The sequence below is a fragment of the Salvelinus namaycush genome, chromosome 6 (assembly GCF_016432855.1).
Source record: "Salvelinus namaycush isolate Seneca chromosome 6, SaNama_1.0, whole genome shotgun sequence".
Taxonomy (NCBI): domain Eukaryota; kingdom Metazoa; phylum Chordata; class Actinopteri; order Salmoniformes; family Salmonidae; genus Salvelinus; species Salvelinus namaycush.
This window is the reverse complement of record NC_052312.1, coordinates 36,847,414-36,874,927: the sequence shown is the minus strand read 5'-3', so window position 1 is coordinate 36,874,927 and position 27,514 is coordinate 36,847,414. Positions and strand designations below refer to the sequence as shown.

The 27,514-nt window shown below is 44.6% G+C and overlaps 1 protein-coding gene across 3 annotated transcripts; it reads right to left on the bottom strand.

The window, feature by feature from the left end:
* Positions 1-986: 986 nt before the first annotated feature.
* On the bottom strand, positions 987-25,715 carry LOC120049944 (insulin-like growth factor I). Of its 3 annotated transcripts, XM_038996463.1 has the most exons (5): positions 25,457-25,715; positions 23,799-23,958; positions 13,292-13,554; positions 6,487-6,522; positions 987-4,404 (listed from the first exon to the last, which is right to left on the bottom strand). In XM_038996463.1, exons 1-5 carry the CDS (start codon positions 25,502-25,504, stop codon positions 4,345-4,347), a joined length of 567 nt encoding a protein of 188 aa, XP_038852391.1. In that variant the 5' UTR covers positions 25,505-25,715; the 3' UTR covers positions 987-4,344. The 3 variants fall into 3 exon arrangements, with proteins under 3 accessions (XP_038852391.1, XP_038852392.1, XP_038852393.1); XM_038996464.1 differs by lacking the exon at positions 6,487-6,522; XM_038996465.1 differs by lacking the exon at positions 6,487-6,522 and having other exon boundaries at positions 13,373-13,554.
* Positions 25,716-27,514: the final 1,799 nt, after the last annotated feature.

Here is a 27,514-nt window from a genome sequence, read left to right as displayed (position 1 = left end):
TTCTTGGAGATTTATTTAAACTCTAAATCCTGCAAGCTTGCAAACTGCAATTTGTCTATTCGGGCCTAATAATTGATCTTGTATTAGTCATTGAGAGGCTTGGATGAAATACCATCCAGGATTGCCGGGCCAGACACTTGCCAACTCCCTGCTCCACACTTGAAACTGTTATGTCTGCTGAATGGAAGCCAGAAGGCCAATTTATCTGTGAAAATGACTTAAATGTTTGGTTATATATTCATAGAAAAAGTGCTGACAACGAATGAAAGCTTTGTCCTGTCACTGCAGAGCCGTCCGTCCTCTAAAAAGCTGAAAACACAGGCGCAGCTCTCCCCTCAGTGAACCCACACCGACTCTGTTTGCCTTGGCGGTACATGCCATCTTTTAGGAAGTATCACTTTGTCATCCAGTGTGTATTCAGTTTCAGACTGATGGTGAAATGATCTCCAATCTGAATCGTGTGTTGACATACAGCCGACGGACATAATTGATTTTTTATAGTTTTTGCACATGCTCAGAGAGACAAAAGTGAGCTTTGTTAGAATGCAACACTAATGTCTATGTCAGTGACATCAAGGTTTATTTTGCAGGTCTGACCTTGCTGTGGATAGCTTACTGTGCTATAATTACATAATAGGGAGAATTGTGTGTTAATAAGAAGCATTGCTGTAGAAAGTCTCCTGGACCTCTTAGTTTCATTACATCCATTGGATATTCATACTTGACGTTCATTGGTTGGTTTTCCCTTGCATCAAGCGAGAGGGACATGGTGATCAATTATACTCCAAATACTGATACAAGAAAGAAAACCGTTCACCTGGCTGTTTATGTTTTTCTTCTTATGTTTGCTTGCCAAGTAACAGTGGTAAAAACATCTTCATGTTATTTTATTAATGGAGGATATTCAAATGTTTCTCAAACGTGCCTGCAGAACCTTCTGACATGAGCATGACAAATGATATGAAATAAGTGCCCAGACGTTGTCATAATGTTGATAAGTGGTTTATTCAGCAGGAATGGTGAACAATCTGTTGGTATTTAAACATTTTCTACAGAAGGCAATCGAGCACCAGAAATAACAGCGCTGTAATTAAACAGTTTCTTAGATGATGGTGAGCTTTGGAATCCCATGGCAATCAATTCAAATGTTTTCCTATTCTAGAGCGCTTGATAGAGTCAAGTTCCTATATGTAATTCAAAATACAGTTTTCATTCCTGTTTGTGACATTGTATCTGCTAATTGTGAGATAAATGGTGACAAAGAATCAGTCAAAATAGTGTTTTGGGAGTCAGATAACTGGATTAAAAATCTAGATTCTATCATGCTCATAGCTTTCCTCTGTCGCTGCCTCTCAAGAGGCCACCATTATTATCCTTTATGCCTGCATATTGACAGTCCCACAAAGTCCCACATGATAAACTTCCATCTTCAGCTTTGTTTCAGGGAGAACTACACTCTTAGAAAAAAAGGTGCTATCTAGAACCTAAAAGAGTTCTCCAGCTGTCTCCATAGGTTAACCCAATGAAGAACCCTTTTTGGTTCCAGGTAGAACCCTTTTGTTTCCACGAAAAACCCTTTTCACAGAGGGTTCTACCTGGAACCAAAAAGGGTTCTCCTATGGGGACAGCCGAAGCCTAAGAGTGTAGAACTGAACTGGGGTCAGTCTGACCAGCGTATGCTTCAGGGGATGAATGAAACCTACACTTGTATTACTCAAGCAGCATTAGCATAGCTGAACAGCTGATCAGATGGATGGAGACATCGATCAAATGTGATAGCTTATGATTGACAGTTGTCAGTTTACCTAAACTGTCTTTCATTAAATACAAAGCTGACAATGCAAGTTGAATTAGATTGTGTCTTAATTTAGCTGAGATCTTTGGTATCAGTCTGGTGATATGGTACTGATGGACAATCGTGCTGATAATAGGTTTTAAAACCACATACATGCATCTCACGGAGGGTCAAATGGGATGCGGCCATAGAGGTCATCCTGGCTTTCAATTCACCTGGCAATATCGTCCGTAGCTATATGTGAATGGACAAGATGGAGTACTAATCTTAACCACTACACAACAACTACATTTTATTGTATGTGGTGATGATTACAGCTGTGGGTTGCTGATAGGATATAAGTACCACATTAATACTTTAGGTCAGACTGTCATTTGAATACTTTTTTGATCATTTCTATCCCATTTTATTGATGTCCAAATGCATCAACAGCCCAAAATTGTAAAAGGTTGTAATAAATATAACATGTCTTACTTTGTGGGGAGCTGAGAACCAGATCTGATTCACTGTGTCACTTAAGCTCTTTAACACATGGGCATGGTTTTACAAAACAAATCATTCAACCTTAATCATACATATTCGTAAGCGTTAATGCCTTGGCTTTCTGATCATCAATGTGGTGCGTTTACATACATTTCGTTCAGGACAAACAAAAGTACACTATGACTTTTAACACCTTAATATTATTGAAGGATCACAGTTCACAGTGCTTTTTGTCAAGTTATTTGGCATAGGGATCTATATTGAGTAACAATAATTTAAAAACAGTAGAAAAAATAGCGTTTTGCCTTCTTGGGACCACAACATGATACTTTGTTTTCATGCATTCACAGATTTCACACAAAGACATTTGCTCGCTTATACTACTACCTTATTGAAATCGCTTACAAATAAAAACACTATTAATAAAATGGTGGCCACAAGGCTGTGCAAAAGGGACGACCTCCAACGATAAGCTTTGCCATCTCTCTTTCTCTTCCTGTTTTAGCCCACCGTTGCAAGTAACAAACTACAAAATAGCACCATTATACAGTGGATAGGATTTTCTTAATACGGTTTTGCTATATGATACCATCATGTACAATAATAGTAGAAGAATGCATAGGATAACATAAATGGGAGTATTGGTTGATTATACACTGACAGAGGAGGAAGAGATGTGATGGGTTGTCAGGTTGCTGAAATGGTACAGTAAGACTGTCAGGCATCCAGATTGTGCAAACAGCCATTACTCTCTGTAATCCTGACACAAACACAGGAATTCTCAGAACATGGTCTGATGGAACCAGTGTGTGAACCTTGCTCACAGTAGCAGAGCTCTGAGTGGCTTAGCCACAAAACGGACTGTGTTTGTGTGTGTGCACAGCATTTTTCAACTGCAGTCCTGTTTATTTGTAGGTGTGTTTCTGTGTTTCTAACAGTATTTGAGTTGCATATCATTCACTTGAGTGAACTATATGTGTTGCTGTTCATTTTATCGCTTTTTTATGAAAAATCCATGCAGTCCATGTTCATACAGAAGAAGCAAAGTTCCCTCCCTAAGCTAACAAAATAAAAGAATGCAGGCCAAGTGAAATCAATCATTAATCGTCTTCCTGTAGCTGGCTATTTTTAGCGCCCCTCTGTCCTGTCCTCTGCATTAGAATCCATTTTTAATCAGACCACATATTAGACCCAGAGAATCTACGGTGAGTCTTTACAAATTAAATATAAATTGAATCTCCTCAAAACTTTCTGTTTACAGTACAGAATATAATATTACTGTCAGTTTCACTAGAATGGCTTAGCAGTACAAGAAGATTGTATCATCAGAATAGGTCTCTGGTCATGTTGTTGCCTCAAAGCCAGGTTCTTATGGTATGGTTGCATGTAGTACGCTTATTGTCTGTTGAAGCAGACAATAGTAAATAAATAGCCTTAATGAAACACGTGACAACTGTGAAATCATCTTTTGGCCAGAACTGACTGAAGCTGAAATAACATTCTTATTGAGGTTCTAATATATTATCAAAGCAGTGGTTGTTAGATGAGAATGGGGGGATTACTTATCCAATAGCCCGACTACTTTGCATGGCCCAACCTCTCAGTGTAAAGCTTGAACTCTTTCAGAGTTCAGGTAAAGAGGATGGACCATTGGCTCCCATAGACAGACAGGTAAAACTGCTGGCTGCCCTCCTATTGGCTGTATGTAGCACAGAGCCTATCAGAGGCCACCAGGGACACTATAGCTCAGCTCACACATGGAGGTATAAGAAGAAGAAGCTCTTTGATGTGTAAGCAGCTAAACTAGTCTGTTACATTGGTTTGACATGGAATATAATTCCTTCCAATATGAAATGGTGCAGTGTATAAAATAATCAAAATACCTCTCATATAACCCCAGCACTTTAACTCTCAGCTAGAGACATTACACACAAAGCTTATTACCATTAGCATTGTACCATTATCCACCTTTTGTTGTTTTACAGTGAACCATTCCACAGAGGCACCAGGTATGGGCACACCCTTCTCTCATCCTTGTCCGCCTGTCCGTTAGCTTCTGTCTTCTTCTACATTCGGTAGTTCCTTCCCCCTGTGTTTCCTCGACTTGAGTTCTTCTGATGTACCTCCTGAAAAGGGTGGAGGGGGAACAGATTTTTAGGAGGAGAAACATTAGATAAGTGGATTAGGAGAGTGGGAAAAAAACAGCTTTGGGTCCAAACCCAGTACCTGTGCCTAGAACAACACAGCTGTACAATTAATGGGTGATGATTTCATAACCTTTTGCTTTATTGAAAGATCCACAAACAGTACAGTATCGAGTATCCTCCCTACCAGAGCTGATAGGTCATATTTAAACCACAAGCCACCAGAGCGGCACTGACATTCAACACACTGTCCCTCTGCACATGAATAAATCAATGTGATTATATGCATGCCGTTACCCTCTGTAACTAGCATGCCACAAATCTGTTGCAATCTGAGGACCAGGGTTTCAGCACAAAATGTACAGTATGAAAGTATAATCTGTCTGGGAGAGAGAGTGCCCATGGGTCTACCACAAAAACCACTTAGTCCTCCACCTCTTCGCTAATGGCTTTCTTTTTTTGAGGAGAGTTGTAAAATGCACCAAGTCCAAGCTTAAAAGGACGACATGGACACACAGGTGGAATTGGGAAACTAAGGGAGAGGAAAGAAACGTTTCTTCTGGTTGGGTTGACTACTTCGTTTGGACTGGGATTTATTACTAATTAAATTCTGTGCCTGTATTTCCTTCCCTCTCACAAAGAAGTCAATATATGCTGACTGTATTCTGTTGTAACCTGGCCAAGGAGTCATTGACTTTGTATCTACTAAACGAAGGTATAAACAGCTACTTATAACAAAGACAAGTATGTATCACATATGATGGTAGTCATGGTACCAATCATAGCATGCTATATTCTACACTGAACAAAAATATAAACACAACATGTAAGTGTTGGTCATGAGCTGAAATTATAGATCCCAGACATTTTCCATATGCACAAAAAGCTTATTTCTCTCAAATTTGGTCCACAAATTTGTTTACACCCCTGTCAGTGATAATTTCTCCTTTGCCAAGATAATCCATCCACCTGACAGGTGTGGCATATCAATAAGATGATTAAACAGCATGATCATTACACAGGTACACCTTGTGCTGGGGACAATAAAAGGCAACTCTAAAATGTGCAGTTTTGTCACACAACACAATTCTACAGATGTCGGAAGTTTTGAAGGAGCATGCAATTGGCATGCTGACTGCAGGAATGTTCACCAGAGCTGTTGCCAGAGAGCTGAATGTTAATTTCTCAAATTATTCCTCTTTAGAGAATTTGGCAGTGTGTCCAACCGGCCTCACAACCGCAGACCACGTGTAACCACGCCAGCCCAGGACATCCATATCTGGCTTCTTCACCTGTGGCCACCCGGACTGCTGATGAAACTGTGGGTTTGCACAACCGAAGAATTTCTGCACAACTGTCAGAAACCGTTTCAGGGAAGCTCATCTGCGTGCTCTTCGTCCTCACCAGGGTCTTGACCTGACTGCAGTTTGGCATCGTAACCGACCTCGGTGGTCAAATTGTCACCTATGATGGTCATTGGCTGGAAAAGTGTGCTCTTCACGGATGAATCCCGGTTTCAACTGTACTGGGAAGAAGTGTGGGTGAGCCCCATGACACAAGGATCTGTACACAATTCCTGGAAGCTGAAAATGTCCCAGTTTTTCCATGGCCTGCATACTCACAAGACATGTCACCCATTGAGCATGTTTGGGATGCTCTGGATTGACGTGTACCACAGCATGTTCCAGTTTACGCCAATATCCAGCAACTTCGCACAGCCAATGAAGAGGAGTGGGACAACATTCCACAGGCCACAATCACAAGCATGAACAACTCTATGCGAAGGAGATGTGTCGCGTTGCATGAGGCAAATGTTGGTCACACCAGATACTGACTGGTTTTCTGATCCACACCCCTACCTTTTCTTTAGGATATCTGTATTCCCAGTCATATGATATCCATAGATTAGGGCCTAATTTATTTATTTCAATTGACCTATTTCCTTATATGAATTGTAACTCTTAAGTTAAGTCTTAGAAATTGTTGCATGTTGCATTTATATTTTTGTTCTGTGTAGTTATAGTAGGAAAGTACCACTGCAGTAGTGAAGGACAAACAGCCTACCTTGCAAGATGTGTGACTATGCCCAGATAAAGGTTTCTGTCAGGAAAAATAATAAAACCGTTCAGATATGACACATTTGCTTTCCACTGTGGTAGTTTATTGTCCACAATGGAATAGTTAGCCACTCTCTAAGGGGTAAAAGTCAGTTATTGGTGTTTTCTGTCCTCATCAGCAGCCTTAGCCTTAACATCTTAACTTGGAGTGCATGCTCTGGAAAAAGCCTGACACACAGTGTCTTCGGAAAGTATTCAGACACCTTGACTTTTCCCACATTTTGTTACGTTACAATCTTATTCTAAAATGGATTAAATAAAATAAAAAATCTCCACAATCTATACACAATACCCCATAATGCCAAAGCAAAAACAGGCTTTTAGAAATGTTTGCAAATGTATCCAAAAATAAAAACAGAAATACCTTATAAGTATTCAGACCCTTTGCTATGAGACTCGAAATTGTGCTCAGGTGCATCCTGTTTCCATTGATCATCCTTGAGATGTTTCTACAACTTGATTGGAGTCCACCTGTGGTAAATTCAATTGATTGGACATGATTTGGAAAAGCACACACCTGTCTATATAAGGTCCCACAGTTGACAGTACATGTCAGAACAAAAACCAAGCCATGAGGTCAAAGGAATTGTCCGTAGAGCTCCGAGACAGGGTTGTGTTGAGGCACAGATCTGGGGAAGGGTACCAAAAAATGTCTGTAGCATTGAAGGTCCCCAAGAACCTTCAATACTCCAAAGTGGGCTGTATCACAACCGACCGTGATCGAGAGTCCCATAGGGCGGCGCACAATTGGCCCAGCGTCGTCCGGGTTAGGGGAGGGTTTGGCCAGGGTAGGCCGTCATTGTAAAATAACTATTTGTTCTTAACTGACTTGCCTAGTTAAACAAAGGTAAAATAAAATAATTGTAAAATAACACATTGGCCTCCATCATTCTTAAATGGAAGAAGTTTGGAACCAGCAAGACTCTTATTAGAGCTGGTCGCCCGGCCAAACTGAGTAATAGGGGAGAAGGGCCATACGGTGAAGTATCATACTTCATACGGTGAAGTATGGTGGTGGCAGCATCATGCTGTGGAGATGTTTTTCAGCGACATGGACTGGTAGACTAGTCAGGATCGAGGCAAAGATGAATGGAACAAAGTACAGAAAGATCCTTGATGAAAACCTGCATCAGAGCGCTCAGGACCTCAGACTGGGGCGAAGGTTCATCTTCCAACAGGACAACGACCCTAAGCACACAGCCAATACAAAGCAGGAGTGGCTTTGAGACAAGTCTCTATGTCACGACTTCGACCGAGGCAGGCTCTCCTTCCCGTGCGGGTGGCATTCGGCGGTCGTCGTCACCGGCCTATTAGCTGCCACTGATCCTTTTCTCCCCCTCCCTATGTGGTTATTGGGTTCACCTGTGGTGTATTAGGGTTAATTAGTTGGGCTTATTAGTCAGCCGGCCCGCACGTTTCTTTGTGCGGGATTGTTTGTTTGTAGGTAGTGGTGTTGGTTGTGTGCTACGTGTTTTCTGGACTGTGTTCCTTTCCCCCCGTGTCTGGGGTTGGTTATATAGTACACCCAGTGTGTTAATAGGGTGGACTAGTTGGTCCGTGTTCATTAAAGAACATTTTGTATTGGCACCTGCTGTTTTCTGCGTGTTGACTCCACACTCCAACACCCAGGCCTTACAGAATCCCGCACCGGTAATGGAGTCAGCAGGAGCAGCGGCCAACCCTCTCCCATCGATGGAGGAACGGGTGCTCCAGCATACCACTGTTCTCCACCGTGTTGGATCAGCGATGGATTCGATGATGGAGCGAATGGACCGATGGGAGAGGAGTGGTTTCCTCTCTCCACCTTCGGCTCCTCCAGCCCAGGACTCTCCATTCCTCGGCTCCAGCGCTCTCCGTCTGACACTCCCGAGGGATTATGATGGATCGGCGGCGGGGTGCCAGGGGTTCCTACTCCAACTGGAACTGTACCTTGCCGCCGTAAGACCCACTCCCTCGGGAGCGGAGAGGGTGAGTGTCCTCGTCTCCTGCCTCACGGGTCGTGCTCTGGAGTGGGCCAACGCAGTCTGGAATGGCCCAGACTCGGCGAAGGAGCATTACCCAGAGTTCACCCGCCGTTTTCGGGCCGTATTTGACCATCCTCCAGAGGGCCGAGCGGCGGGAGAACGACTGTTCCACCTTAGGCAGGAGAGGAGGAGCGCCCAGGATTACGCGCTGGAGTTCCGGACCCTGGCTGCAGGATCTGGGTGGAACGACAGGGCCCTTATTGATCGCTACCGGTGTAGTCTCCGGGAGGACGTCCGCAGGGAGCTAGCATGTCGGGACACCGCTCTTTCTCTGGATGAGCTGATTGACATGTCCATCCGTCTGGACAATCTGCTGGCTGCCCGCGGGCGTTCTGAGAGGGTCCTGTACGTTCCACCACCCAGCCCCTCCGCTCCTATTCCGATGGAGTTGGGAGGGGCTGGGCCGAGGGATACCGGAGGAGGAGGCTCTCCCTGCACCAGCTGTGGTCGGAGAGGACACACGGCCGATCGGTGCTGGGGGGGTCCGTCTGGGAGTCGAGATGGCAGGCGGAACGCTTCTCGATCACCCCAGGTGAGTCAGCACCAAACTCACCCAGAACCCCCTGTTAGTCACATGTTTGTCTTGATTTTTTTCCTGAAATGTTTCCCCTCTTCCCAGCATAGGGCGCTAGTCGATTCAGGCGCAGCTGGGAACTTTATGGATCGCGGACTCGCTCTTAGGTTAAGGGTTCCGCTTGTGCCGATAGATTCTCCCTTTCCCGTGCACTCCCTAGATAGCCGGCCATTAGGGTCAGGGGTGGTCAGGGAGACCACGGTCCCCCTGGACATGGTGACGCAGGGGAATCATAAGGAGTGTATCAGCTTTTATATTATTGATTCGCCTGCGTTTCCAGTGGTGCTAGGGATTCCCTGGCTGGCCCGGCACAATCCTAAAATTTCGTGGAGACAGGGGGTTCTCCAGGGGTGGTCAAAGGAGTGTTCTGGAAGGTGTTTGGGAGTTTCCATCGGTGCCACGTCGGTGGAAAGTCCAGACCAGGGTTCCCCGGTGTGCATTCCCCCCGAGTATGCCGATTTGGCAATCGCTTTCAGTAAAAAGAAAGCGACTAAATTACCACCTCATCGACCGGGAAGGGATTGTGCGATAGATCTCCAGGTAGATGCTGCGCTTCCCAAGAGTCACGTGTACCCATTGTCCCAAGAGGAGACGGTGGCTATGGAGACATATGTCACTGAGTCTCTGGGACAGGGGTACATTCGGTCCTCCATCTCACCCGCCTCCTCGAGTTTCTTTTTTGTGAAGAAAAAGGAGGGAGGTTTGCGTCCGTGTATTGATTATAGAGGTCTAAATGCCATCACCGTAGGGTTTAGTTACCCACTACCTCTCATTGCTACGGCAATGGAATCATTTCACGGAGCGCAGTTCTTCACAAAATTGGATCTCAGGAGCGCGTATAGTCTGGTGCGTATTCGGAAAGGAGACGAGTGGAAAACCGCATTTAGTACCACATCGGGCCATTATGAGTACTGCGTCATGCCATATGGGTTAAAGAATGCTCCAGCCGTTTTCCAAACCTTTGTAGACGATATTCTCAGGGACCTGCACGGGCAGGGAGTGGTTGTTTATATCGATGACATTCTGATCTACTCAGCCACTCACGCCGCACATGTGTCTCTGGTGCGCAAGGTGCTTGGTAGACTGCTGGAGCATGACCTATATGTCAAGGCTGAGAAGTGTGTGTTCTCCAAACGAGCCGTCTCTTTTCTGGGTTATCGCATTTCCACCTCGGGCGTGGTGGTAGGGAGTGACCGCATTAAGGCCGTGCGTAATTGGCCGACTCCGACCACGGTAAAAGAGGTGCAGCGGTTTTTGGGTTTTGCCAACTACTACCGGAGGTTTATCCGGGGTTTTGGTCAGGTAGCAGCTCCCATTACCTCACTGCTGAAGGGGGGTCCAGTGCGGCTGCAGTGGTCAGCAAAAGCGGACGGAGCTTTCAACAGGTTGAAGGCGCTGTTCACGGGCGCATCCGGATCCCTCTCTAGCATTCATAGTGGAGGTGGACGCGTCCGAGGCTGGGGTAGGTGCCGTGCTATCACAGCGCTCTGGTACGCCACCAAAACTCCACCCCTGTGCTTTCTTCTCGAAGAAGCTCAGTTCAGCGGAGCGTAACTATGATGTGGGGGACCGGGAGTTGTTAGCAGTGGTCAGTGCCCTGAAGGTGTGGAGACACTGGCTTGAGGGGGCTAAGCACCCTTTTCTCATCTGGACCGACCACCAGAATCTGGAGTATATTCGGGCAGCTAGGAGACTGAACCCACGTCAAGCAAGGTGGGCCATGTTCTTTACCCGATTTCAGTTTACGTTAACATATAGACCGGGCTCTCAGAACGTAAAGGCGGATGCACTGTCCCGTTTTTACGACTCGGACGATCGGCCCACCGAACCCACTCCCATCCTTCCCGCCTCAAGGCTGATAGCACCAGTGGTGTGGGAAGTGGACTCGGACATCGAGCGGGCGTTACGGGCGGAACCCGCTCCTCCTCAGTGTCCGGTGGGGCGGAAGTACGTGCCGCTTGGTGTTCGGGACAAATTGATTCGGTGGGCTCACGTTCTACCCTCCTCGGGTCACCCTGGGGTGAAGAGGACGGTGGGGAGTCTTCGGGGGAGGTATTGGTGGCCTACCTTGGCGAGAGACGTTAGGGTTTATGTTTCCTCCTGTTCGGTATGCGCCCAGAGTAAGGCTCCTAGGCACCTTCCTAGAGGGAAGTTACAACCCCTCCCTGTTCCACAACGGCCTTGGTCGCACCTGTCCGTAGATTTTCTGACCGATCTTCCCCCGTCTCAGGGGAACACTACGGTACTGGTGATTGTGGATCGGTTCTCGAAGTCCTGTCGTCTCCTCCCGTTGCCCGGTATTCCTACAGCCCTACAGACTGCGGAGGCATTATTCACCCACGTCTTCCGGCACTACGGGGTGCCGGAGGACATCGTTTCTGATCGGGGCCCCCAATTCACGTCCCGAGTATGGAGGGCGTTCATGGAGCGTTTGGGGGTCTCGGTCAGCCTGACCTCCGGGTATCACCCTGAGAGTAATGGGCAGGTGGAGAGAGTGAACCAGGAGGTGGGTAGGTTTCTGCGGTCGTATTGCCAGGACCGGCCAGGGGAGGGGGGAGATACATTCCCTGGGCCGAAATGGCCCAGAACTCACTACGCCACTCCTCTACTAACGTGTCCCCCTTTCAGTGTGTATTGGGGTACCAGCCGGTCCTGGCACCATGGCATCCGAGCCAGACCGAGGCTCCTGCGGTGGAGGAATGGGTGCAGCGTTCCAAGGAGACATGGAGGGCCGTCCAGGAATCTCTCCAACAAGCCAGTGGACGGCAGAAGAGGAGCGCTGACCGCCACCGCAGTGAGGCCCCCGTGTTTGTACCGGGGGACAGGGTCTGGCTCTCGACCCGAAACCTGCCCCTCCGCTTGCCCTGCCGGAAGCTGGGTCCGCAGTGTGTAGGGCCCTTCAAAGTCCTGAGGAGAATAAACGAGGTGTGTTATCGATTACAACTCCCTTCCTATTATCGTATTAACCCCTCGTTTCATGTGTCTCTCCTCAGGCCGGTGGTAGCTGGTCCCCTGCAGCACGGTGAGGTGCCGGAGGTCCCTCCTCCCCCTCTGGACATCGGGGGGTCCCCGGCGTACACGATACGGGCCATTCTGGACTCGAGACGCCGGGTGAGGGGCCTTCAGTACCTCGTGGACTGGGAGGGGTACGGTCCGGAGGAGAGGTGCTGGGTACCGGTGGGGGACATTTTGGATCCGTCGATGCTGAGGGATTTCCATCGCCTCCATCCGGATTGCCCTGCACCTCGTCCTCCGGGTCGACCTCGAGGCCGGTGTCGGCGCGCGTGCGTCAGAGGGGGGGTACTGTCACGACTTCGACCGAGGCAGGCTCTCCTTCCCGTGCGGGTGGCGTTTGGCGGTCGTCGTCACCGGCCTATTAGCTGCCACTGATCCTTTTCTCCCCCTCCCTATGTGGTTATTGGGTTCACCTGTGGTGTATTAGGGTTAATTAGTTGGGCTTATTAGTCAGCCGGCCCGCACGTTTCTTTGTGCGGGATTGTTTGTTTGTAAGTAGTGGTGTTGGTTGTGTGCTACGTGTTTTCTGGACTGTGTTCCTTTCCCCCCGTGTCTGGGGTTGGTTATATAGTACACCCAGTGTGTTAATAGGGTGGACTAGTTGGTCCGTGTTCATTAAAGAACATTTTGTATTGGCACCTGCTGTTTTCTGCGTGTTGACTCCACACTCCGACACCCAGGCCTTACACTCTAAATGTCATTGAGTGGCACAGCCAGAGCCCAGACTTCAACCCGATCAAACATCTCTGAAGAGACCTGAAAATAACTGTGCAGCAATGCTCCCCATCCAACCTGACACAGCTTGAGAGGACGTGCTGAGAGGAATGGGAGAAACTCCCCAAATACAGGTGTGCCAAGCTTGTAGCGTCATACCCAATCGTCATACCCATATTTCATCATGAGGTATTGTGTGTACATTAATGAGAGAAAACAATTTAATTAATTTTATAATAAGTCTGTAACGTAACAAAATGTAGAAAAAGTCAAGTGGTCTGAATACTTTCTGAATGCACTGTATGATCTAAAAATCAAATATATTGAAAGACCCACTACAATGTTCTATATCTATGTCCATTCTGTTTCGCTGATGTCAACTGTGCATCCTCTTATAATGTATATCTGTTTGGTGCTGTGCTCACCTTCTTGGTTTTTGTCTTGTCTGGGTGCTGTGCTGTCCTACGCTCTGTGCCTCTGTCCACGTTTTGCACTGCAGTACTAACCTTAGGTGTCCTTGGCATGTCTGTGTGGCGCTGTGCGCGCACAGAGCGAGCTGCCTTGCCAGACTTGACAGGGGCACAGTACATTTCGAGCCGCCGCAGCTCGCAACTCTGGAAGCAGCACTCGTCCACAATACCACGGTTATGTGACCGCCGTGAACTGGGGCCATAGCCCGTTGGTTTACCTGAGGGACAGAAAGGAAGAAGAATTTGTGTTACTACATGTGAAGACGTAAATAGCATGTAGAGAGCATGTAGAGAGCATGTAAAGAGCATGCAGAGAGCATGTAAAGAGCATGCAGAGAGCATGTAAAGAGCATGCAGAGAGCATGTAAAGAGCAAGGATAGCTGTCGTTCCAGTTTGTTCTGTAAGTAAATAAAAAAGATAACTGAAGACAGCTTGTTGCTTAGGATTATAATTTTTGGACCTCCGTGTATGTTTGTCTTCATGTTATAGGTCGAAGTTAAACGTTGACGTAAAAGTAGAGGTCATAGGCATGTTAAGTGTTGTGTCACGGGTGTGTTAAGTCAACCACAGGTGCTTTAAAAGAGCCAATGGAATCATATACAACATAACCCATTACAGTCTTGGATATGGACCAACTTCTTTAGTGCAGATGTCCTGGAAGGTTTTATATCTTTGAGCCGAATTAATCCAAAAAGCTGTAATCATTTGTGGCTGTGCGCCAGACCCTGGGCCCTGTAATAGCTGAGTGCTAACGGTATGGTTGTGGACTTGATTATTCTGATATATGGACAGTGTTAATGACATTGATTTCTTCACTGCAAAATGTACAGGGTATCGCATTGTACTGTGCGAACCCTTTTTGGCAGCCGTGAGGCAGTAAAAAAGGTCACGGTCACCGTAACATTGAGAATATCACGTTCGGACATTTTATACCCATTAGGCCAAACCTCAACCCCTCGGGGCCCAATCAGCCTGCAGAGACAGTAGGCCCAGGCCTAAGTCACACTCTCTGGCGGACGGGTTGGTTGTTTCATTCACATTTTCACATGGCAACCCAGCAGCCCTTTATTGCTGACAATCTCAGAGCCAGTTGAACTCTGGATACTGTGGATGCTGTTACAATGCAGCCATGCTGTTGTTTACTAACAACTATATGGCTTTCCTGAACCATGACTAGACCCATAGTTCCCATACGTGCAAAAAACAGGCAGTTGTTGGCACCTAAATTGTGTGTGGGGGGGGGTCATAGTAATGGCAGGAAGAGAATAAATGAAATGGTTATCAAACACATTCCACACATGGTTTCCATGTGTTCGAAATCAGTTCATTCACTCCATTCTAGCCATTATTATGAGTCGTCCTCCCCTCACCAGCCTCCAGTGGTGAAAAGCCAGAGAGGCTCACATGGAGGTCTGGTGCTCTTCAGTATGAATCGGAATCTGAGCACTTCTCTGAGAGCCCAAGTCACCTTCTACAGTGATGTGAGTGGAAGGGAGGAGGAAGTTAGGAGTTGCTTTGACACCTGAATGCCAACAGCTTTCGACTCCCTCTCTCCAAACCCACTTTCTTTCAGTGGCCTTTAAAAAAATATCCCACTCTCCATTTACAATTCCCCGCTCACCTCGGGCAATATAGCCTTGATAGGCTTTTCCCTGTTACCAAATGAAATAATAATAATGTAATATGGCATTTACAAGGAGGAAATGCCTTTCCCTTTCAGAGTTAATAGCTCTTGGCCCGGGAGCCTGCCAGTGCTGACAAAGTGCATTAACTTCTGCTCTATGCCTTCCTTATCTTGACAATGTTGTTTTGGACAGAGAGGAGCTCCAATTCAGAAACAGATGCATCTCTTCACAGTTCTCAGTCAGGACCCTGGGTACAGTGTGAAGAAAGATTATGGAGGGAGTTGTACTGTGTGAGAGAAAACACTGATCTCAAGTCAGATGATGAGATATAGTGTGTGTTCATGGATAGTTGAAGGTGAGAGGGTTCTATACTGGCTAAAAGGATTAAAGTAAGAGGGTTCTATACTAGTTAAAATGTTGAAGGTGAGAGAGAGGGTTCTATACTGGCTAAAAGGTTGAAGTTGCTGCACTGGACAGCAAGAATAGTTGATTCAGCAGGCAAGGTGCTCTAAGTCTAAGAGTACAAAGAGCTAGTTCTCACCCAAGGTCTATAGTTATAGACCCCAGACATCCCCTGTATGATGAGCTTCAACTATGTCCAGGTCAACAAGGTCAATCATTGTTTTGAGGATTTGACCACCACAATGAAGCTATAAGTAATCAGGCCATGTTATAGCCTCTTTACAATGAGAACTGCATGTGGAATACACCAGTTTTCACCTTGAGAATGAAAGGTAGCAGGTCTCATTGTTTGAAGACTATTTTAGGACTTTCTTTCTTTGTGTCCTCAGCTGGGCCCAGTTAAAGATGCACTCTCTAACTTTTGTAACAATTTCAGCAAGTAGTTTTGATAGTGGCGCTCACGAGCCAAAACGGGTCCCTGCTTTTTGTGTACTACGTCATTCCATTGTGTAGGGCGGCAGGTAGCCTAGCGGTTAGAGTATTTTTATCAGTAACCGAAAGGTCGCTGTTTTGAATACCTAAGCCGACAATGTAAAAAATCTGTCGATGTGCCCTTGAGCAGGGCACTTAACCCTAATTTGGCTGACCCTCTAAAACAACAAATTTCACTGAACCTATCCAGTGTATGTGACAATACATTTTTTTTTAAATGTACTATGTCATCCATTTTGTTTGATATGTTACAAATCCAATTCATGCAATTTTTTGTGCTTAAGATCCCGGAGTGCATCTTTAACCCCCGCTTACTGAATGGCATGTTGTAATTAAGTCAGAATAAACCATGATAAATTTGTCCCTTAACCATTGTTGCTGACGTATAACAAGGAATTTTCATGACGAGGGAAGCCTTCTTGCGAGGCCAAGCTTGTGATTATTCAATCAGACAGGTTGTATTGTGAGCCAGGAGTCGACTGTGCTGGCCCTGTTTTCCAATCCCTCCCAATAAAGCCCTCCAAATGAACATCCGCTATTATTCTCAAAATAACCTGTAACCTTCTAAACAAACAGCTGGAGAGGAGAGAAAAATCATCTGGATGCAGATTTGAACATGTAGAAGAATCAGCTGTAGCTGGTTGTAAAAAGCAGAAAGCATCAGTAATCAGGTGGAATAGGTTTTGGAAGGTTTTAAGTGCCACGTTTCAAGGGATAACTGACTGTAATCCCCCATGAACAAAGAGTTGGCGTCCTGTGTATGCTGTTGTCATCAACAAACTCAGACAAACCACCTTCTCCTGCCTGCCGTGTGGTGTGGCCATCCAGCCCGGTGGACAGTGTGAGAAACAGAGGCTGTTTGAGAAGGGGGATCCGTGGTGATTGGTAAAGGCTATTGTTTTGGAGTTAGGTCGCAGCCATTCAGGGCACGGCAGATTAGTGGTAGGCTACACGTCTTTTGTTTGTGTCACGGTGTCATAGACAGACACCCACTACTACAGATTAGGGTGCAGTTTTGTTTTTGTGTTGTGTGTTGTTGCATGCATCTATTGGATGGAAGGGGGCCCATGTGCCCTTTTTGTAGGGTGAATGAGTTTGAATAGATTAGATTTAGATCTAAGCGCTGCATAACAATTGTTTGGCTGCGTAGAGAGAGGCTCCATCATGACTTGAAAGAAGGAATGTCTGCAACTCTGTAATGCTCCCCAGTGGTTTATTAAGATGCACACAAGACAAGGTTTTGATCCCACTTGGATCCTTGTCAGGTCAGTCGACAATGTCTTAGCTGAAGAGCAAGGCAGCCTGTTAAGATCAACCTGTCTGAGATGCACACAAGCTAGAGGGATCTTTTCATCAAGCAGCATTGACCTTTTGGCAGTCTATTTTTTTTATAACCTTTATTTAACTAGGCAAGTCAGTTAAGAACACATTTTTATTTACAATGACGGCCTAGGAACAGTGGGTTAACTGCCTTGTTCAGGGGCAGAACGACAGATTCTTGTCAGCTCGGGGATTCGATCTAGCAACCTTTCGGTTACTGGCCCAACACCCTAACCACTAGGCTACCTGCCGCCCACAGCATGATGGTAGTACCACAACAGCAGAGAGGCATGGGTTGAAATATAAACCGTACCTTTAACTACCATTATTGTGCTCATGATCATGCTGAAGTTGCTATGTGATTTTATTTGTTATGTTCAGTGCATTCGTGAAGTATTCAGACCCCTTCCCTTTTTCCACATTTTGTTACGTTACAGCCTTATTCTAAAATGGATTAAATTAATACAAATCCTCATCAATTTACACACAATACCCCATAAAGACAAAGCGAAAATAGTTTTTTAGAAAATTTTGCAAATGTACAAAGAATGTAAAACATAAATAGCTTATTAACATAAGTATTCAGACCCTTTGCTATGAGACTCAAAATTGAGCTCAGGTACATCCTGTTTCCATTGATTATCCTTGAGATGTTTCTACAACTTGATTGGAGTCCACCTGTGGTAAATTAAATTGATTGGACATGATTTGGAAAGGCACACACCTGTCTATATAAGGTCTCACAGTTGACAGTGCATGCCAGAGCAAAAACCAAGCCATGAGGTCGAAGGTATTGTTCGTAGAGTACTGAGACAGGATTGTGTCGAGGCACAGATCTGGGGAAGGGTCCCAAAACATTTCTGCAGCATTGAAGGTCCCCAAGAACACAGTGGCCACCATCATTCTTAAATGGAAGAAGTTTGTAACCACCTCAAGAGTTCCGCTGTGGAGATGGGAGAACCTTCCAGAAGGACAACCATCTCTGCAGCACTCCACCAATCAGGCCTTTATGGTAGAGTGGCCAGACGCAAGCCACTCCTCAGTAAAAGGCACATAACAGCTCGCTTGGAGTTTGCCAAAAGGCACCTAAAGGACTCTCAGACAATAAGAAATAAGATTCTCTGGTCTGATGAAACCAATATTGAACTCTTTGTCCTGAATACCAAGCGTCACATCTGGAAGAAACCTGGCACCATGCCTACTGTGAAGCATGGTGGTGGCAGCATCATGATGTGGGGATGTTTTTCAGCGACAGGGACTGGGAGACTAGTCAGGATCGAGGCAAAGATAAACAGTGCAAAGTACAGAGAGATCCTTGATGAAAACCTGCTCCAGAGCGCTCAGGACCTCAGACTGGGGCGAAGGTTCACCTTCCAACAGGACAACGACCCTAAACACAAAGCCAAGACAACGTAGGAATGGCTTCTGAACAAGTCTCTGAATGTCCTTGAGCCAGAGCCCGGATTGAACCCAATCTGACATTTCTGGAGACCTGAAAATAGCTGTGCAGCAACGCTCCCCATCCAAACTGACAGAGGTTGAGAGGATCTCCGGAGAAGAATGGGAGAAACTCCCCAAATACAGGTGTGCCAAGCTTGTAGCGTCATACCCAAGACTCAAGGCTGTAATCGCTGCCAAAGGTGCTTCACCAAAGCACTGAGTAAAGGGTCTGAATACTTATGTAAATGGGATATTTCAGTTTTTAATTTATAATAAATTTGCAAACATTTCTAAAAAAACAGTTTTTGCTTTGTCATTATGGGGTATTGTGTGTAGATTGATTAGGGGAAAAAAACAATTTAATCAATTTTATAATAAGGCTGTAATGTAACAAAATGTAGAAAAAGTCAAGGGGTCTGAATACTTTCCGAAGTAAAGAATATAAACGCAACATGCAACAATTTCAATGATTTTACTGAATTACAGTTCATATAAGGAAATCAGTCAATTGAAGTAAATTCATTAGGATCTAATCTATGGATTTTATGACTGGGCAGGTGGCGCAGTCATGGGTGGGCCTGGGAGCGGATAAGCCGGCCAATAAGAATGAGTTTTTCCCCAAAAAAGGGCTATATTACAGACAGAAATACTCCTCGGTTTCATCAGCTGTCTGGGTGGCTGGTGTCAGTCGATCCCGCAGGTGAAGAAGGTCCTAGGCTGGCGTGGTTAGGCGGCTTATGGTAGAGAAATTACCATTAAATTATCTGGCAACAGCTCTGATGGACATTCCTACAGTCAGCATGCCAATTGCACGCTCCCTCAACACTTGAGACATCTCTGGCATTGTCTTGTGTGACAAAACTGCACATTTCAGAGTGGCCTTTTATTGTCCCCAGCACAAGGTGCACCTTTGTAATGAACATGCTGTTTAATCAGCTTCTTGATATGCCACACCTGTCAGGTGGATGGATTATCTTGGCAAGGAGTGATGCTCTCTAACAGGGATGTAAACGAATTTGTGCACAAAATTGGAGAAATAAGCTTTTTGTGCTTATGGAAAATGTCTGTGATCTTTTATTACAGTTCATGAAACATGGGACCAAAACTTTACATGTTGCGTTTATATTTTTGTTCAGTATATTTGAACGACTTCTGAGACAAAAGTCAAAGAGGCAGGCCACTCACTGCTCCATCCTGCTACTTGGATAAAGCTATGCTGGAGACACTGCAGCACATAGCTCACATTCCTCAAACGAGTAAGGCTGGAAAGACAAGGCTCTCCTCCAGAGTGGGCACAGAAAGGATCTAAGTTTTACAGCCTCGCTGTGGATAGTAAAAAACAGTGAATTCTTGGAACCGGTGCAGCGCACTGCTTGTGGAGTGTCAGGGAGTTTATGGATTGTCGGGGTCTACGAAAGCTGCTATAGACCTGGAAACGACCTCTTTATCACTGGTACCACAAAGAGTTTATAGCCTAGCTAAATTTCCCTCACATTTTCAACTGAGGTTTTGTCTGCTTTTGTTAGGTAATTAAATGCCAGTATGTAAGGGCATTTAGGATCCTAACTCAGTGAGTTAGGGTCTCGTGGTATGGGATAGACTGGATGGGCCAGGCAGTTCAAAATTATGTGACATAGCAAGCTTGGCTAGCTCTGGCTAGTTACAGTCTAGGAACCATTTACCAAGGTTTAAGTTTCAGTTTTAGACCTAAGTAGAGGCCTCAGATGAAACTGTAGGCTATAATAATGTGGGCACAATGTGGACAATATCTGTACGAGTTCTTTATGGTCGAGCCTGGCCAACATCTCCAATAGAACAGGTTTATTTCATCTCAAACCTTTGTGTCTTGACTCCAAACTGACAGAACTCAAATCTAACATCCCCATCCTGTCCTTTTCCTGAGATGTCTCTTTGTTCTGCAGAGTAGTTCTTTAGTGAGGATGGTCAACGTTCTCATTTCAGCACTCCATGGAAAAAACAACACCTTTTCACAGTGACAAAGTGCACACAAAGTGCAAGCAGGAGGCCTTTCTTTCTTTAGTGCTGAGTGCCTTCTGCTGAGTGTGTGTGTTCAGGTCCAGTGTGTAAAACTAGAGAGGTGGGGAGGTGGAGGGGAGGGGGGCATCCTGATCATCCTGTAATCCCCCATAATCCCCTGCTGCTCCGGGACAAGGCCTAGCTGTGTGTGTAGTGAGGCTGATGTGCTGTTTACACGTTCTCCACTCTCCTACTCCAGCTGCTTCAAATAGAATAGACACGGAGAGACAAACAAGGCTGAGAAAGGATAGGATGGCTCATCAATGGCTGCTTAAAAGCAATTTACTTTTACTTTTGCTTACTTTTGCTTTTTTTGCAATTTACAATTTACGTTCTGTTTAAACTACATGCTGTTGGGAGGGCGATGGCACAGTGCCAATCTGAATTCGTTTTCATCTCGACTGTAAATGTATCTCATGTACAACTCTCTCTGAGCTAGTGGCTTATGACATGGCATTATGAGACAAAAAGGACAAGACTGGTTTGTCTATTGCCCTGTGTGGCTGAATCTCTGTGCCGTTTGCTGAATAGGTTTATCTCTGACCCTGACATGGTTCCTTCTGACTAAAATGTATATGACTAATACATTTACGAATACTCCCAGCATCATCCACATTAGAGATTTGGTATATGCCATGACATTGTATTTATGGAGTTACTAAGAGAAAGGTGGTGCGCCATAGAAGTCCTTTTTCATTTTAGTCAGTTGTAATTTTCCACATCCTAGTCCTCTGGAGTGTAGGTGCATCATAGGGGTTCACTATTAGACTGTGAGAGGAAATTCTTCATAATAGAATAACCAGCTTCATCCAGAGTACATTACAGGAAGTGGGTGTGATATAGAATAAAAGCTCAGGAAGAGTTGATTCATGTCTTCCAGAGAATCTACAGTACCCCACTGATCAGAGAATGTTCCTACCGATTTTCCTCACAATTTTCCTGTCGTCCAGTGTTCCTATTTGCAAACTGGGGTTACCCAGATTCTGTTCAAAAGACCCCCACGAAGACCAGATTCATGGTATGTCTGTATATCCACTCTACTCCACTCAACCCGAGAGGAGTTTGCCTGCTAAAGCATTACTAAGACAACTGAGGATTTCTAGGTCAGGCTAATAATTGGAAAAACTGACTACGGTTGTGGATTTAGTTTTTCTTCTTCAGACCACATTTTGTTTCAATAAAATATTTTTCCACCGAGTAGTATTTCACATTTCTGTCAAGGTAATGAAATCTGAAGTCTTGAAATGCAAGTGAGGCTACTTTAGCAGTGACATGGTGGGTAAGGTGGATTGGCCCTGCGTCTCAGCGCGCAGAAAGCCCAGTGTCGCTGCAACACTCTGGGGACACATCATCACTGTGGTGGCTACCAAGTTCAGCATGGTGCAGCAGACTGGAGGAGAAGAGTTCAGGTCGGGAGCAGACCAGACCTGACGACTGCACGGAGCTGTCATACTTCCCAGTGCAAGAGACGACAGAGCCGAAAATGGATAACCCAGATATCTCACTTAAAGACTCATTGTTATACATGTGGTTCCATCTGACAGCCGGAGAGAGAGACATACTGTCCACACAGCGAGCCACCTGCTGTACATACCTCAATGTTCCTTTCCAGAAAGAATGGAGTGTGCCTGAAATGTCCTCGACTCAATGTACCTTTTTTAACACGAGAACAAGGCATTGATGGATGGGCACTTTGCAGCTCAATGATCGCACAGTACAGTATATAGTCACATGGAGGTATGCTGTCTAGTTCCAAACCTCGACAGATTGAATTCCCAGAGCCAAATAAGGTCTATCTGAGGTCTGTGAGTTCATGATAGGAATGATTTGCTATTTCTGTCCATTGTTCGGTTCATCAATTAATCATCATAGAATAATCTTGTTGAAGATACAGTTCTATTCCAAATACAAGGCAAAGCAGCAAGTTCTGGCAACTCAAGATTATATTACATAGGCCATGTGAAGTAGTGAAGTAGCCTGATTGATAAAAAAGGTGCAGAAATCCCTTAAACACTCAGAGAACACATAAACCCCTTTCACAGTCTCACATCATCACATCTCCCAGATCGTCTCCCACCTCATCAAAAGTCTTTACACATATTAAATATTTCATCAAGTTCCCAGAAGAATTGTTATCACGAAATATTCTCAACTCTGTCACAACTAGTCAAAACCCCCCACCCCCTCAAGAGAACTTTCAATTAAGTCTGATTAAGTTGGAGCATAGAGCCTCTTTCAAGATGATTGACATCTCTGAGCTGTATTGATATGTCAATGTCAGAGATACAAAAAGATGGTGCACAATAATTGTTTAGCCTTGGAGAGGTGGTAAAGAGAGACTTGACACTTGTATGTGCAGTGATTTCATTCAACACCAGCTAGGGACCCTCAAGGCACCACATTCAGTATATGGCACTAATGAGCCAAACCACAACCTTTCTGAGTCCATGGTTCTAATGGGAAGAAGTAGTCCCCTGAGGGAAGGATCAGGGTCCATATCATAGGAACACTGGCTACTGATGAGTGGGAGAACGCAACACCTTGACACAGCTCAGTACTGCCATATATTGCATGTTGTTCTGGCCTTTGTGCCTCCAATGGAAAATAGGAGATTTAAGTCCTGGATTCTTAGCGGATGGTTTTCTTTGGGTAGCTTTCCCCATTTCTGGTGGAAAAAAAGTTCACAGCAACATTTATGTCTTTCCCTTCTCCTTCTAACAGATAGTCAGCCTCAAATCCACTTAAAACCCCATCTCCATAGACCCGGCAGCTGTTTCAATGAGAATAATATACATATAGCTGTTTAACATCATTCTACACTTCATTTACCTCTCAGCAACCCCCAGAACCTCATTCCTGCTTCAAGATTCTATATATTCCATTAGTCTAAGTCAGTAGTCCATCACAATCAGGGATAGAGACTAAATATACATAGGCATCTATACTCATCAACTCTTTCAAATCTGATAAGTCTACAGCTGAAATGTTTAATAGGAGTGAGGAAAAAGACAGAGGGAATGATTATTAGAAAGTGAAGGCCAGATGAGAGAGATCTGATACTGTTTAATTTATGAGGTTGCGCATTAGCGCTTTGGGAGAATGGAGCAGCAGCAATCCTTTATGAATAAATAAAAGGTGCACTTACTGAAATAAAAGCCTCTCTCTCCACACACAAACTGCAGCGTGTCCACCAGCTCCGCCCCACACAGGGTCTCGGGCCCCGCCCCTGTTGCCGCCGAAGTCAGGGTTAGGATGCACAGCAGCAGTGAGAGGGTGTGGGTACAGGAGACACAGCACATCGCACTCTGCGTTCAATGGGGAGAAGGGCACAGTTAGTAGGGCATGGCAGGCAGAGAATGTCGTCAGTCTCACCTTCCATATCCTATTTCACCAGTGTCAGTATAACTTGATGGCAGTGATTTCATATGCCTTCACCAGCCTATTTCAACACCATCGTCATTTTGATTACTATACATTTGCGAAATATATAGCTAGGTTTTCTAATAGGTTCACAATAAGTGAAGGAACAGGTGTCTATGGAACCGTGACGTCCAAAACAATCGCACAATCATAATACAAAGAGCCTACAATAATACCAGTCTATGAGTTTTGGTCAGGATTTACGCACGACTTACGTACGTATGGCCCTTGAAGTGTATTAACCCTTACAAGCATATTAGGATGTATGGAGCGGTGACTGCACGAGCCGCTTCCTGAGGAGAGAGTGCTTTCCCGGTTCGAAGATCATACACATCATTATCTTGTCGGTAGGCTATTTCACTGATAATATTCCTGCAGCCATCAGACAGTGATGTTTCACAACCCGATAATTAAAATTTTGGGGTGTCCTAATAAAGAACAATTGCATAGGAATTAGTCACAGAGGGTGAAAGGTATGCATAAAACTAATGCAGAAATCAATCAATGCGATAAGATATCTTTAAAATCGATTGTTCCCAAACAGTGGTTTATCTTCTTTAAGTAGGCTTAGTTTTAAGATAATGCAATGATGCCCTTGGTTTCTCTCATTCTCAGCTCCAAAAACGATCGCTCAGGACAGGAGCCACAGAGCCAAGGATCTTGCCTATCCAAACATGAGATGGAAAACGGTTCACGCGCCAAACCCAGCAGATGAAGCATAACGGGACAAATTTACATAATAAAGAGAATATACACAGGATTCGTATACATCACAACCGCTACCACATAGTTATCCTGCCCAAAGGGCGCCTTCTTAAACGCCTTAAGCCCTTCCTTATTGTTTGTTTTCATACAATCCAATGTGGTATCCAAATGCGGAGTCAGCAGAAATTACTTTGAAAGTTCAGTAACGTATGCAGCAACATTAGTGGTTTATATTCATGGAAACGGCACCGGTCAGCGCGCAATGCGCAAACGTGTCGAAACTCATGTTGGAAACGCATTGAAACATCCACACGAGTGTGTTAACTCATGCACGCAGACATGCCAACATAACCTTATTTTCGTAAAGTCAATTAAAGTAAATGTTATAGCTAGGCTACAAAGAATGTCTATGTGAAAACAGTCAAACGTGCACTCACAGAAAATGCATGCACATCTACCTGCTGATATGTTCTGATAGACATTTTGAAATAGTCTATAATAAAACCGATTTGTACCTTAAATCCCTGAACTAAAATCATCTGCTATAATCAAACATGGGTCTTTATTAATTTGTGTTTTGATACTGCAAATAAATCAGTTTGGTTCTTGCAACAAAAAAACAAAAAAAAGAGTAAGTAAGGTGACAATCTGATGTCAAAGGAAATGATTTAAAGTTACCTTGAAGACATCACATAAATGCCACTGAAAGAAATGACCGCTAGACATCCCCACGGGTCTCCGCACGACAAAGCCCAGCAAAAATGAACTTGTTTGAAGTCATTAAAAACAGTGAGAAAGAAGATAAGATGCAGGCAATGTCACATCTCAATATTCCGACTTTGTTCCATTGCGCAGGATCGTTTTGGAGAAGTGAGATTTAGCGAACAGGAGACGGATTTAGAGAGAAAATCCCTCACATGTATCTACATTACACAGACATTTTCAACAGGAAACAGCTGGGGCAGCATTTGCCTTCTCCTCATCCTAAGTTATTCATTAAGGATTTTGGGCACATATTCAAATAACGTCATCATTGATACTTTTCTTAGAATGGAATTGAATTTTGATCTCTTTAAGGCTTGGTTAATAGTTCAAGATAGAACAAGACCCATACCAACCGCTCTTCTCAAAGCTTGTTATGTGTAGAAATCTCATAGATGAGTTGTTATAGGCGTTGGAAAATATAATTATTGTCCATGAAGCGCTCGTGCGTAATTTATGTGGCACATGTAGGCTATGTGTCTTCATATTCATCATCTATTACATACATATCTATCTCCAACTTTTGATTTAGTGGGCTGATTCATCATCATGATTTAAAGATTTTCATAAACTACAATATTTGAGTGTTTATGTACAGTGCACACACAGTCAACAGTTTTAATGGATAGCCTGCACATTGGTCTCTTTTTTCATACAATTCATATACGTTTATATTCATATATGTGAATATCATCCCTGTCCTCAGGTCATCAGGATTAAAATCCTACATCTAACCACCTGATTATTCATGTAGTTTTATACATGTAGTTTTAAATGTCCTCTTGTCAGGTCTATCTGTGCACACCATGGCAATAAATCATATTTTACAATGCAAATATTATGACCACTCAGTGTTTGTCACTGAACAATGTATTGCCACTTGACAGCCCAAATGTGGGCTTTTTCCCAATCTGTGAATCTGCACCTTGCTGTCCCTTTGAATTGACATGTGTCCCAGTATCTGTTGACAACACTCTTTCCATGGAAAATATGTATGCCCTTGAATAGGACAATCCTCTTTTTCCCAATAAAGGACAGTGTTTTGAAAGACCACTACCTAATTGTCCCAGGGCTTAAAGAGGGTTGATTTCGCCAGCACTGATCCAATCACTAAACAGGAGATCAGTGCTGACCCAATCATAAAGCAGGACATCAGCAGCACAGCTCCAGTTAGCTCAGACAGTGTCAGCGCATCACATAAACAAGGACGTATCCAGAGAGGGCAGTGCGTGGACACAAACAGGCAAACATGACACCTTATAATGCCACCAAAGTGGGTCACAACATGCAAGCATATTCAAAGACGTCACAGGGTGTATGAGGACATTCAATTCACCTATTTAAACCTAATATGGGCAGATAGTGCCTACATTCATATACCGTTTTCACTCATTGCAATATGTTATGCATAACACTATTACCAGTGTTAAGTGGATGAGCACAGCAGGGAATATAAAAGGTTTCAAGATGCCTTGATAACTATGATCAAGCCCAACATCCTATCCACCCCAAAGCCTACTGCCTCCAAAGGTCCTCCCTGCCCCTGGCTTAGCTACAGCTCCAGCAGATTGGGTGTATTGTCATAACCATTAAGTCATTGTCTCTCTCTTCAGTTCAGAACATTGGGGCATTATCATCCAACATGCTGAATGGCACAAAACAGGAGCACAATGTACCATACACATTTTCACTCCCTGCTGTGTCTTGTGTCATGGTAACGAGTAACCATATAATAGTAAACAATGATGCACCCCTGATTAAAGACAAAGCTGCTTGAGCTGACCTTGTCAAATCAGGGAAATCAAAATAAAATTCCTCTGGTTCCAAGAAACTTACAGAAACCTCGCTATCAATCCGTGTTTTCTGATGAAAAGCTCATCTAATTTGGCAACCATCTTCTCAGGTGATTATAAGTCCCACTACCATGAATTATGATAAATATGACTGTTATCATTACTACTGGGGTATGGCTAT